This window comes from Bactrocera oleae, chromosome 2, assembly GCF_042242935.1.
Source record: "Bactrocera oleae isolate idBacOlea1 chromosome 2, idBacOlea1, whole genome shotgun sequence".
NCBI classification, from domain to species: Eukaryota; Metazoa; Arthropoda; class Insecta; order Diptera; family Tephritidae; genus Bactrocera; species Bactrocera oleae.
In genome coordinates, this window is record NC_091536.1 from 59,073,375 (window position 1) to 59,088,467 (window position 15,093).

At 34.9% G+C, this 15,093-nt stretch overlaps 1 protein-coding gene across 2 annotated transcripts in view; it reads left to right on the forward strand.

The window, feature by feature from the left end:
• Dop1R1 (Dopamine 1-like receptor 1) overlaps nucleotides 1–11,391 on the forward strand; it is a 116,133-nt gene extending 104,742 nt beyond the window's left edge. For both annotated transcript variants that reach the window (XM_036378456.2, XM_036378457.2), the window contains exon 6: nucleotides 10,579–11,391. In XM_036378456.2, coding sequence (XP_036234349.1) covers nucleotides 10,579–11,116 — 538 coding nt within the window. In that variant the 3' untranslated portion in view covers nucleotides 11,117–11,391. The remainder of the gene's footprint in view (nucleotides 1–10,578) is intronic.
• The last annotated feature ends 3,702 nt before the right edge of the window (nucleotides 11,392–15,093 follow it).

Genomic DNA, 15,093 nt, shown 5'->3' on the forward strand with positions numbered 1-15,093 from the left:
GCAGAGGTCATAGATCTCGTCGAGAAAATCCTGAGGTACGTTATGATGAACAAAGTAGGAACACTAGGGATCATAGAGAACTTCGCGCAAGAAATCCTGAGTATAGGAATTAAGAGCGCATTTGTGATCAAATGCAAAGGGAACATGCAAGAAGAAATCCTGAAATAAGGAGAGAGGAGCGTGATAGAGAAACACAACGTCGACAGCTTAGTGGGAGGGGTATGAGGGAAGAAATTTTGAATCAGAGACGTCTTAGACAAGGTCAAGTTCGCCTTCGTAGAGATAACCCACTCAATAGACAAATTGAAAACCAAAGGCAGTCCCAACGAATCCGATTAACGAGAGAAAATAATGTTATAGAAACTGATAATAGTGGCAATTTAACAGATTTCAAAAACAGTTATTTCCAAAATATAAATAAGGGCCCTACTGAAATATGTATTTGCTGCGGCGGCTTATGGTTTTCACACCAAGTTCGCAAATTAAATTTCGAAACTATTGCGCTAGGTCACCCGAATGCTGCATCCGCCTTCTTTTTAATGCAAAAATTTCCTTCAGAAGATGGAAATTACAATTTTTGTGCTACTTGCAAAAATGCGATTGTTGAAAAGAACGTTCCAAAAATATGTTTAGCTAACGGTCTAGACTATCCTGAAATACCGGATTGTTTGAAAGATTTAACCCCAATTGAAGAACGTCTCATAATGCCTCAATTGGCTTTTATGACAATCCGTCCGTTAGGATATCAAGGTCAGAGTTCATTTAAAGGTGCTGTTGTTAATATACCAGTTTCTGTTAACATGTGACATCTCTACCAAGGTCCTTTAATGAAGCTCATGTGATACAAATTCACTTAAGAAGGCGTTTGGGATACAATCATGATTACATGATCGATACCATACGCCCGCAAAGATTGTGGAAGCTTTGCATTTCTTAGTGAATACCCCTCTGTATCGTGAGCACAATATACATATTAATGCAAACTGAATTTCAGAATTTAATAATCAAGAAGAAGTTCCGTTTGTTGCATCTGCAGAGGATTCCCGATTGGTTCAATCTTTTCATGCGGCACAAACTTCTCATGATAATCCCTCAGGTAATAATATTCCCACGGGTCTTTTACCTTCAGAGCTAAATCCAGGCGGTCAAGAAACTCTTTTGGACAATATTCCTGTAGAAAACTTAGACTATAACCGTTTAGTTATAGCGCCAGGTGAAGGACAAAGACCAATTGACATAATTCAAGATAATAATTCAGAAGAGTTGTCATTTGGAACAATATACGTTGGGCAGAAGCGTACATGCTCTGAAACGTATAGCAAGATAATACGTTCTGAAATTCGCCGTTTTGACAGAAGAGCGTGTACCATTCCAAAGTTGTTCTATGATTGCAAAAAATTAGAACTGCTACAAATTAAGAATAGTACATCCATTTGCCTTAGAAAGTTTTCAGGTCGCAACCGAGTTACGGCCCAAAATCTATTAAACGAAAACTTGATTCAACACGATGATGGTTACAAGGTTTTGAAAGGCGTTCCTCACCTGCGCACTGGGAAGCTGAGAAGAAAAAGGAAATCGCTATGATTTGCCAATTTGGGCTTCCAACCTTCTTTATCACTTTATCGGCTGCAGAATCTCAGTGGGTTGAGCTTTTGGTCATCCTCTCTAAAACTGTTGATTCTAAAGATATTTCGGAAGAGGAAGCCAACAGTTTAACAACTCAAGATAGATATCGCTTAAGTCAGTCAGACGCGGTTACTTGTGCTAGATATTTTGACTACTGCTATCGACAAATTCTTAAGCTTTTTAAAGATAACGCCGGCATTTTTGGAGAGCATTTTGTTACAAATTTCTACTGGAGAGTGGAGTTCCAACAGAGAGGTTCCCCGCATGTACATGGCATGTATTGGCTTAATAATGCTCCCAGGATCAAACTTCAAGATCCTCAGGCATTCCCTGATGTCATTAGTTTTATTGACAATTATATTTCTACCGATGGTTCGATCAGCCACTTAGAAAATTATTTGGGTTATCAAAAGCATAACCACAGTCGGTCTTGTACTAGGGAAATAAGAGGACAACAGTTTTGTCGTTTTAGTATTCCATATCCACCAATGCCTTCAACGCAAATACTGTTACCTCTTATAGCAACAAGTCAAAATTCAGAAAGGCACAAGGAAAACTTTTTCAAAATTCAAAACGTTTTAAATTCAAATATGACTACAGAAGACATTTCTAATTTAAACGATTTTGAACACTTCCTGTCTGATAGTAAAATAAATATGTCTTTTGATGACTATTTGTTAGCCCTTAGGTCAAGTTTAACAAAACCCAAAATTTTTCTAAAAAGAAAATTACAGGATCGTTTTATAAACGCTTATAATCCTCTGATTTTGGAACTCCATAGAGCAAATATGGATATCCAATATATACTGGATGCATATGCTTGCTGTTCATATATAATTAATTATATTAACAAGTCTAACAGGGAAATTTCTAGGCTCTTAAATGAAGCTATATCAGAGGTAAATGCTGGAAATTATACTGTTAAGCAAAAACTTAAACATATAGGTCACAAATTTATATAAGGCACAGAAATATCTGCACAAGAGGCAGTATATTGCTGCATTGGGCTTCATCTTTCGGAAGCAAGTAATGCAGAAATATTTATAAATACCTCTCGATCTGAGGAACGTGTTCGAATGGTAAAACCTAGAGCGGAACTTCAGCACCTTCCTTCAGGTTCGACTGAAATATTCGTAGCCGGTATTTTAGACCGTTATGTTTAAAGATCCGATCAGTTAGAAACTCTTTGTTTAGCTGATTTTGCATCTAGGTATAAATATTTTAAATCTAGTAGAAGAGCACAAGATAGTGATCATGAAGAAGAAGAGAGGGAAGACGATAATTTACCAGAAAGCGGGGTTGTCATGCCTCTTAAAGACGGTAGCGGTTTTGTGAAAAAACGTACCAAACCTTGTATTATATAGAAGGTTTAACCCAGATTTGGCCAGAGTTGAGTATTTCCGCGAAATGGTAATGCTTTACTATCCATGGCGGAATGAACAGCAAGATCTCATTGAAAACGATAATGAGCAGACTTGCATAACACATCGTATTATAATTGAGGAAAATCAAAGAAAATATGATATTTTTGAGCAAAGAGAACTTGAAAATGTTCTAGAAAGTCTTTATAATGAAATAGACTTGGACGAAGGTGCTTAAAACGAACTACCTATCGTGGAAAATGAGTTCAAAGTGTTGGCACTTCCAGAAATAAACCCAAATATAAATTTGCTGGACTTGCATGGCGATGATTCAACAGAAAATGGCACTGAATCTGATTGCAATATTAGACTTATTAAACTACCCCCTTTAATTCCAGTTGAGGAATTATTTTCTTTAGTTCAAAGTCTAAATACTAAGCAAAGAACCTATTTGACACATTTGACGCACCAGCTAAAAACAAATCGCCCATTTTATGAGTTCATTGGCGGCGGTGCAGGTGTAGGAAAGAGTCGTTTGATATCTGCAATATATCAAGCTCTTAACCATCGTTACAATTCTACACCTGGATCCAATCCAAGTTCCTTAAAAGTTCTTCTTTGCGCACCTACGGGTAAAGCAGCATTCGGAATAGGTGGAATGACCCTTCATTCAATATTCTCTTTACCTGTTAAGCAGTTGAATAGAGAGTTGAGGCCACTTAGCAATGACACAGTGAATTCATTGTATTCCAGACTTATCGATTTAAAATTAATCATAATTGATGAAATATCGATGGTAGATTAAAACAAATTTTCAAAACAGACAGCCCCTTCGGTGGTATACCGATCATAGTGTTTGGTGATTTGAAGCAACTCTCACCTGTTGGAGATAGGTGGATATTCTCTCCTAATCCCAATGATGCATACAGCACTTTAGTTGGTTCCCCTTTGTGGGAGTTATTTAAATACTTTGAATTAACAGAGGTAATGAGACAACGGGAGGATCAGGCCTTTGCAATTGCATTAAATCATATGGCATCTGGTACTATGACAAATGAGGACATATCAGTCATTGAAACTCGAGTAGTTAATTTCCAATGAAGAGACAAATAATTTCATGCCCTTTAGCTCAGTCGAATCCCAACAGAAGCTTTCCTTTCAACTGCAAAAGACTCAGTTAAAGGAATTGGTATAAATGAAAATGATAATATTTTGGAAAAAGTTAAACTTTTCAAAACTTCTGAAACGCAGGGACTGCCCTATGAATTGACACTAAAAACCTCCGCCAAATATATGATTACAGTGAACATAAACACGTGTGATGGCTTGGTTAATGGGGCAGCTGGACAACTTATGCAAATTGATTTCCATTGTTCTTTTCCAACAATTCTGTGGATTAAATTTTTGGAACCTTCTGTTGGTTTGATAGCACCATCAAAAAAGCCTCATCCTCTAGAAAGTTCTTGGACACCAATTGAAAAAGTTCTAAAATCTTTTCAATATAAAAGAAATGAACAAATTTCAATTGAAAGAAATCAGTTTCCAGTTGTTCCGGCTGAGGGAATAACTATTCATAAAAGCCAGGGTGCCACATATAATAAAGTTGTAGTTCATACTCGACCCAGAATGCCTAGTGCTTCAATATATGTCGCTTGTAGTCGAGCTACTTCTGCAGAAGGTCTATTCATCATAGGAAATTTTATTCCTCCTAACAAATTTTCTGAATCGGATCTCGTATTTAGGGAAGTGGGGGAATTGAACACAAATAAAGCTTTGACAACAAGTTTCAATTTTATGATTTCCCGAACATCAGGACATCAAATTTTATTCCATAATGTTCAGAGTCTTCACGCTCACATTAGTGATATAAAAAGCGACTGTTTGATGCTATCTTCAGATATTTTATGTTTTGTAGAGACTTGGAGTTATCCTTACGAAAGTCTTGATATACCAGGATTTACTCCAATCAACGAGCTGAGGATAGATAGCACGGAAACAACCAACAGAAATAAACGGGGCATTATAATATATGCAAAGCATAGTATTGCTTGCTCTATAGAATCAAAGGCTGTAAAGAAAATTTATTCAGTCCGCAAAGTTTTAGAAGCGGTTTTGTTTAAATGTTTCAATATTAATATTCTGGTTCTATATAGAAATTCAGCTTTCTCTGTCAGACAACTAATTGTAGAACTTCAGGAAGTCCTTACTTCTGAGTTAGGCAATCAAAATGTGCTAATTGTTGGAGATTTTAACATTTGTTTAATGTCTACAGGGACTGCAATAAGAAATCTGCTCCAAGAAAAAAACTTTAGTTCCCTGCTTGGTGCAGAATATTCAACTACACCTGCCGGTACACAAATTGATTGGGCATTTTCAAACATGGATCCTTCCCGTGTAAATGCAATTACTTTTGAGACAGTACACAGCTATCATGATAGTATTTGTGTCTCTATTTCGAACTAAAGTTTTCAGACTTAGTGCAATAGTTCTTCATTTTTTTTTCCAAATATAATCGAATTGGAATGGTTTAGGAATTTTGACAGTAGTTTTAAGACAATTTTAAGAATAATATGTAAATAATTTAATTAAGAAAATTTAAATTATATATATAATTTGTTATTATATATGACATTATTGTATAAATATATGATAGAAATTAAATAGTATAAGGAAAAAAGAAATATAATTTGGATATATGTATAAGAATCTCTATAAAAATTTACGTTTAATATTGTAAAAATTATATACAAATTAATATAATAATATTATTATTATTCATTTTTAAAGTTGTTAATATTTATTATTTTTAAGCTAAACATGTATAATAATATCGATATAATAAATAAAAAATGTTATTCATTGTTCAAAAACGATTTCTTTTCATACTTCTCAATACAGTTGTAATGCATTCTATATAAAATCAATTATAAGCGTATACAAAAAGCACAAGAACGATTTCTCATAATTTGAGTAAATTTAGTTTACAAATTGCTCTAATTATTTTCACTGTGAGTGAAAAGTAAATAACTAAGGCAACAGTTCCTACTTCTAATTATTAAAATATATAAAGAAGTCTCAAACGAATATACCATTTAACTTTGCGATAGTATAAAATGTTCAGTTACATCCGAACTTAGCCCTTCCTTACTTGTTTACTTATAACAATGTATCCCTGTACCCAAAATGGAAAAAATTGGGTGAAAACTTGACCTAGCCCCCATATAACTAATATCAGGATTTTCGAACATTCACCTGACTTTAGTTCGCACGATTTAATGCATACACCCAATATGTTCTAGAGTACACCTGAACAATGTCAAAACTAATGCAATCAGCCTTCCCTTTCAGTCCCGTTCTCTATCGCCATAAAAGGATTTCCGACTCTACACCTGACTTTAAATCGTCTAGGTTGGTCAAAATGTGTGATTTGGCTCTCAATATCAATTAAATTGGTGTTGGCCCAAACCTCATATCCCTAATGAATTTCCACATCAACTCAGTATATTTAATTTAGCCTCTTTGGACGAGTTAATATAACAATTATAACAATAATATAACTTAAACTGACGCGAACTAAAATATAGCAATAAATCTAAGTCTAAGTTTTTGGCATTTAATATGAGTCAAAAATATATCAAATTTGATTGTAATTTATTCACGATTTCAAGTTGCAAGAGTATAAAATGTTCGGTTATACCCGATCTTAGCTCACACTTACTTTTTTTTATATAGAAGCGAATGCAATAGACGCCAGTCCGTAAATTGTAGTGTTTGGCAATAAATGAGTAGTAAACAAAACTACTTTTCGTTGCTGCTTTTTTTCTACTCTTATGTGTTTTGTTCATTATATTTGTTACTTTTTTATTATTGTGGCGCGCTATGCCTCTTCCGTGATTTCTTTCTCGTCGACCGGCGCCAACTTCCGAACTTTTTATGCACTCATTTACTTTAGTGTGCCATTAAGGTTTTTTATTATTTCGTTTATGCATTCTGAGTATTGTTCTGTTTTTACTTTTATTTAATTCTGTTCATACATAAAATTTTATTCAACCGTGAAAAGTTATTGTTTGCACTTGCAACTGCCACATATTCTGCATGCTTTAACACCTTTTCGACTAAAAATATTTAAATTTTAATATTTATTGAAACAAAATACCGATAACTATTTTGTTTCATTATATTTTATAAAGTATTCAATATTTTCCGGTTCGCCTTTCTACTAAACTCGTTGGACAACTTTGTACCTTTGCATTTTTTGGGTTTATTTCCCAATGTACAGATTGCCATTTTGCAGCATTGGCCAATAACGTTTACTTTATATGGCGCGCCCTCAATATTTTTTTTTTTTGCCTCTGTAGCTTTGCCTCACCCTTATTTGTTGTTGGCGCTTCTCGCTGTTGCATGAGAATAGTTTTTTAGTTTGTAACTCTGTTATCAGTTTGTTGTGGTTACCAAACGTGCATTTTTTCATAATATTTTATAGCGTAAGTTTGAAAAAATTGTTTTGTGCATTTTTTCATGGCCATCTGCTATTTAAAACTTTTTGTGTTCATCAACTGAATTGCGTTTAGGGCTTTTCCTTGAATTTCATAAAAAGCGAAGCCGGTGGCAAATTCAAGCATATTTTTAATTTGATAGCGCTTCGTCTATGCGCATCTCAGTAAAGGCTGGAAAAAAGTTTTGTTTCAAATTTCCAATGAACTTTTTTGCATCCTGCGTGTGTGTGAAAAATAACAAAAAATAATGCGAGTTTTAATAAATTTAAATTACCTTGCTATTAAAGGCATAAATATTAAAACATTTGTTTGCGATTATAAAATTTGAGCCAATGCGTGATTCTTTATATGTATGTAGCCATAATATTCCCGAAAAATGTCATACATATTTCTAGGCGAATAGGCATCCGGTTCTTTAGAGGTTATATGACGTTCTTTAAACTCAATTAATTAATTTAGCTTTTTAGGGTTGTTTCTTAAATATGCGGTGTTAAATCGAACGATCTTAAAGGCCAGGCAACAGGCTCACGACTCGAGATAATGCGCTCATCTAAAGTTTCCTTAAAAAAAGTGATTGCTTCGTTGGTTGTATGGCATGTAGCGCCGACTTATTGGAACCAAAGGTCGTCCACATCAACTTGGAGGATGTTCAATCATGAAAAAACCCTTAATCATAACTCGCTCTTGAGGATGTAACAGCGTCTCAGTAATGGCTTGTGAATTATCATCACTGCAAATGCGAAAATTTTGTTTATTTACGTACCCATCGAACCAAACCTGAACTTCATCGCTGAAAAAAATTTTCTTGTGAAAATCGGGAATTGTGGCCATCACGTTTTGGGCTCATTCACCGTTCGGTTTCAATTATTGAACGATTTGGATTTTGTAAGCTCAAGATCGTTCCATAAAATAGATGGACACAGCTAAAATTGTTGCGCGCAAAGGCGGATAGACTCATGCGGGTATTCTTCGATATTTAGCTCTACATCAGCAGCGTCTCTGAGAAAGTGTAATATTCACTCGGTAAACGTCGATTATGTTGGCCGAATATCGAAAGCAGCGATGAAGTCAGTCTCTTCGTAGTGAAAAGGTACACCAAACTAAGTATAAATCAAGTAACCGTTGTCAAAAAGACCAACTCCGAAAAAAAAACATTGCGTTATTGAAAACTACACGTCTAAAAAAAACAAGCGTTAAAACAATAACATATTTTATCAAGCTCATAACAACCTTGTTTTTAATCAAGCTCGTAACCAGTCGCAGCTTATTGGATTAAACTTTTGTATGAAGGTTTATCAACTAAGATCACTAATTGTTCATCAATGTCCAATTTTAGAAATATTTTAGGAATAAGTACGATTTTTACAAAAAGTATCAGCAATAACACTTCAAACACAAAGAGTAGCAAAACATTTAAGTATACTTCGAAAACTGGCGACACACTAGGTAGTAGTTGCACTTACGAGTATTTCATAGAATTTCGAAACGACGTGCACTTTAAAATTAATTTTTAATTTACAGAAGCTCACACCTTTTACGCCATAAACCTAGCATATATATTAAAATATTCAGTAGTGAATATTCATAAAGTTTTAAAGGCAAGAGCTTATGTGTTGCCAAATGTGTTTAGGTGAATTTTTTCTGAATTAATTGCAAATTTCATATTCCTAATTCTTTCGAGTAAATTCCAAATATTCACAATTTAATATTTTAACGTTCCATTTATACTGGGGACTACTCCCAGTATTTTTCAATTTCCACTTGAGACCCATTTAACTTCGTTTCTCTACCGAAATTACAAAGCGAAGTGGGAAAGAGTAATTTTTTATTTATTTTCTAATTTACTCATAGATGAGCATAAAACCATTACGCGATGAACCGGTGCAACCAAGCTGGTCATTACCGTCCCTCCTCCACGTTCATTCTCCGAAAACGATCACGTGTGTGTGTGTGTGAGAGGCAGCGAATGCCATTAGTACTCTAGCGTTGGAACATACACACCTCCTTTGTTGATTACACGGCTCTTTGCAAATCGCCTAATGCCATGCACTAGCAACACAACGTGGATTTTGCCACACCTCACGGTGCAACTTACACCGCAGTGTTACAATGCGAATGGTTTAATTGAAGATTCGTATGCAATTGCAAAGCACACTTGCACGTACTTCTCCAATAAAAGCTTTTCCGCCGTTCTTCCACTTACAATTGCGCCATTTTTCGCGGAATTGCGGCTTGGCGGTTTGATCTTCCAGTATTCTCAAGAAGAATAGGAAAAATTTAAAAAGGCAACTTTCGGATTGCGCTGTGAAATATGCCCAAATTGGTTATTGCAAGGTGAGACGTGCTTGAATTTGACAAGAAAAAGGTGTAATTGTTGTCTGAATGAACACGTTGGCACGTCCTTTCTTCGGCAGAAACAATTTGCAATTTCCTTTGCGCACTAAAACAAATACGCCATTGTATGCGCATGGATGAGAGGTAGTTGGTTCGCCAGCCAACTCAATGCCTCTATGGAATACATACAATCGTTAATATCTCCCTGTAGGGAAATGAACTAATAGAAATTGGTGCGGTTTTGAAGCAACAATCAGCATCACTATTTCGAGTTCTCTCCACTACAGAGCAAGCAATTGCTTTTGCAATCTTCTCTATAATTCCGAACTGGTACTTGATGCTCAAACCAGGTGACGAATAGAAGTGGAGAAGCAGTTGATTACTTCACCGTAATGCCACTACCTTACCGTTATTATCAAAATAATAAATTTCTCTAAAAGCTAATGCGGTTTAAAAGAAAAACGTTTCCTTTAAAAAATTCGGGTTTTGGATGCAATTGCCTTTTGATTTAATCGAAGCTTCAATCTCATCTCATTTCATTGACAATCGCTATTTTGAAGAGATAAATTAATTCAAGAAGGGTTCATATTATATGTATAAATATGTACAATTCTATACTTAAAGACATCAGATATCAATTAAATATGTATTATATAGAATATATGTATGTATATATAATATATATAATATTCTTTGAATATTTTATAATGAATTTAAAACGACATCACTTACTAACTGCAATTTCCATTACCTTATTTCAGACTCTACTGCTACGCACAGAAGCACGTTAAGTCCATTAAGGCGGTGACGCGACCCGGCGAGGTGGCCGAGAAGCAACGCTACAAAAGTATACGACGCAACAAAAACCAACCGAAAAAGTTCAAAGTGCGCAATCTACATCACAGTTCACCCTATCATGTCTCTGATCACAAGGCCGCCGTAACGGTCGGTGTCATCATGGGGGTCTTCCTAATCTGTTGGGTGCCATTCTTTTGTGTCAATATTGTCGCCGCCTTTTGTAAAACCTGCATCGGGGGACAGACCTTTAAAATACTCTCGTGGCTAGGTTATTCCAACTCGGCCTTCAATCCCATCATTTACTCAATATTCAACAAAGAATTTCGTGACGCCTTCAAGCGCATACTCACTACAAGAAATCCGTGGTGTTGCCGACAGGAAGTTGGCAATATACATCCGCGCAATAGCGATCGTTTTGTAACCGATTATGCAGCGAAAAACGTGGTTATGATGAATTCGGCACGCTCGTCGGCCGAACTGGAGCAAGTGTCTGCGATTTGACCAAAACGCACCGCTTCGGCGTTGGTTTGCTGCATGTCCAGTGCAGATGCTGCTTCACTAACGACGACATATATTCCGTGAGATTCGGTAACTGTGGCAACCACGACCATCGTGGAGGCTTTGCCGGTTGTGACGGAAATGGAAACGGAATTAGTTTAAAATTGCTGAACTACGAAGAGGATATAGTGACGATGAAACGTGAGAGATAATCGTGTTGAAAGTAAATGTTATGCCTTGCTACTGAAGGCCAAAGCGTTTTTGAAGGTGAGTGACCGACCGACCGACTTACAGACCATTTAACCGTTAATAATAACTGGAATAAAACAGGGTGAGCAATATAGAGCTGCTGAGACTTTTTTAAACAAAATGGACCATATATATATGTATATATATTTGTAGGTATGCTTGTGGTAAAAACTACTATTTAGAATAAAATAATATTATTTATCTAAGTAGTTGGGTTGTATGTTTATGCTAAGGAATGAACGAATTAGTATATTGGAATTTATGGAGTTTTTGTGCGAAATGAGATGGTTGAGTAAAATATTCGCTCTTAAACTATACTTGTATGACGAGTATTTCTATGGAGCTATGTTTATGGATCCATGTCTAAGGAATAGTAGCTACCAAAATATATTGATTTAGGTATTGTATCAACGCCATTTTTTTTTTGATAGCAAACGCATCTTGTCTTTGAGTAATGCATCCAAGAACAATATTTTCTCATCCCTGGCTTTTTTGTTCTTAGTAGACCTTGATCTTATTATCGTAAGAGATACAGTACTGGAAAAAATTTAAGACGTTAACTTAAATAAGGATCTTTAGAAATCTACTAATTTAGTAACCATAACAAAAGTTATCAATCTCGTGATCTAGGACAGGTGAAGTCTAGCGCTGAACAAAATGCGATAAGTCCGATATCCGTTCATTTACTGATTTACTAATTATATCTTTTTTTATCTAAAAAGCTACAAAACAAAACCAATCGTTTTCAAGCTTCTACGGATTGGTACTTTTTGCTAGTTTTAGTAGTTCTAATATTTTACAACTAATTAATATCTTATTATAGCTTAAATATATTTGTTTTGGTCAATGGCAATATGGCAATAAAAGACATACAGCAAACCAATATTTAACATATTGTTTGTCATAGAACAGGCATTAAATTGTTACACAATTTTATAAGATACTAGAGGACCACGTCCACGCGTTGCTGTGGCTAAGGTATACATTAATTATAAACTATTCAATACAGTAATATTGTATTTATAAATTACTAAAACTGCAGTATACTTGTAATCCATATATGTATACAAAAATTACTGTACTCTTGCAGTAGCATAGAATACAAGGTTATGAATACTTTGAAATCATATGTTTGATGACGAAGTTGGTTCAGAATAGTTGGTTGCCATGTCTTTTTAATATGTTTATGTTCATTTATCTTTGAAACTGCTCAAAATATTAATCTTGAAAAGCTATAAACTGCTTGTGAGTAATTAATCAAGTTTGTATCAGAGATGTTACGAAGTTCGCTTAAACACATTCGTTTCGTCTAGGGTCCTGAGCACCACATCAACCTTTCACATTCGATAATACACTGAGATTCATACGAACAAACGCGCTACAAATATTTTTCCAACTGTCAAACTATAATAAACATAATTCACAGAGTGAAACTTAAAGTTACTTAAAGGGTTAGGTCAGCCCGGATGCCCTGAAAAATAGTCTAAATTTGGCTATTTACTTCTAAAAGTTCTGCTATCTGAAACCAAATAAAGATAGAATCGTAACCTACCCATATGAGACTTCTATTTTTTGATTTACATAGGTTTTATACCACGGCAGACTTGTAAAAAAAGCTGAAAGTTTTTACTGATGAACAGAGAGTAAATACTTTATAATAAATGTACAATTATAACCAATAAAATTTATAGACAATTTTATTGTGAAGCTACAGATAAAGTTTTATATGAATACGTCGTCTGATTTAAAAATGTAGTTTCAAACAAAACGCGTATAAATTTTGAGTTCAGATGCTGACTGATCCGAACTCTTTGACCTTTTAGCAGATTGAATAGAAAAGCATTTTTTGATTCACAATTTCACAAATTAGTAATATTTTTGTAGTCTTGCAACATGTTGCTACAGAGTATAAAAGTTTTGTTCACCTACCGGTTGTTTGTATCACCTAAAATGAGATGAGTTGAAATCCGAGTGACTGTCTGTCCGTCTGTGCAAGCTGTAACTTGACTGAAAATTGAGATATCTTGATGAAATATGGTTTTTGGCCATCGTAAGTCAGTTGGTTTTGCAAATGGGCGTTATCGTACCACTGCCACGACCACAAAATATTCAGTAAAATTTAAGAATCATACTCTGAATATAAAAATGTTTATATTCTCTAATAAATTTTTAATAATACCCAAAAGAAGAAAAATATTACTTTTTCTTATTCTGTGACTAAATAGTCAGATTCGGGTTATTTTTAAGGACTGCAGAATGACCTAACCCCTGAATATGTTTGAATATTTATGTTGTAAATTATTCCTAAACATTCGCATTGTAGCTTTCGTTAATTATTATTAAATTGTCTGCAATCTAATTTAACTACAAATTTTTAGTATTTAAAATTTTAAACTAATTTGATTAAATTGTCAAATCCGTTTACCTTTATTTAGCCAACAATGCTAAATAACAAATGCAATAAAAACTCAATTTCAGCAAACTCTCTCATTAAAATTTAATACTTAGCTTTAGTTAATTTCAATTCAGTGCTGGCGCTAAATGTTAAAATAAAAACGGCGCTAATAAAAGCGAAATAAACAATCTATAAATTACGTCATTAACGCGTTTCGCTTTGATAGCGAATGTTCTGCTGCTCGTTGTTAAAATGCAATGCTAAATTTAATTAAAACTTCGTCTAAAAGTGAGTTTTTAACAAAATGCACAGAACACAGCGTAGCAGTCAAATCAAAACAGTACTTGGTAATGGGATTGACGGCAGACTGCCGGACTGGGGTATTACCGCTCAGCGCTTCCATCACACAGAGGCCGCCGTCAATAACTTACTCCTTCCCGCACTAGTATGGCAGTGCGAACGGTTGGCTCCTTGCGCGCCATTGCCAGAATCACTATTTGCGCCTTGCTTTGCTTTGATTGCGCTTTTTCGGAAATTCGGAAGTTATTGCACTACTTTTGTCAGTCAGTGAGGGTAAGTTTTACAAACTGGCACTTGCATTTAATTAATGTATTCCAAATAGCTGCAAGCAAAGGAAATTAAATTGTATACATTCTCCTAGTAGAGTTATAGTACTCAGAACCAACTAGACTTGCGTATGCGAAATTCAAAACAAAATCCGAAACTTTGATTTCAGATTAAAAATATGTTACCTTGATTTTCAATTAGTTGTATGGATTGCTTGTTGAAGTGGAATTTCCAGTTGAGTGCTCTGCTGCACGCATTGAGAAAATGTTAAGCTAAAACCTTATTCACGAACGACTTTCGACTCGTTTTTGCACTTAAAATACGGGAACATATACAAAAATGAATTAAAGTTTCCACTGAAACTATATAATAGGAATTAATATATTATATTTCAAACAACCGAAAGTTTCAACTAGTAAATGTAATTTGAGTAAAAATTAAGATTTCCTTGCCACCAGAAAAAGTTTGGTGTTGTAGATGGGTGTAATCGGACCACTGCCACAGAACGCCATTCATCTGGTAAAATCACACATCTCATAAAATTATCATGACGATCCTCTGTTACAGTGCGAAAATTGGCGTAATCGGCTACAACCAAATCAATCACCAATGAATATATCGGGACAAACCTTTGAACAAAAAGTGAAGTTGAGGTATACCATCTCAAGTATTAAAGTTTTCAAAATTGGACTAAAACTGTTCATGCTATCGAATATGGGGACCCCAGTGCCTGGTGTTAACTTTTTACCAGAAATAACGGTCAATCTGT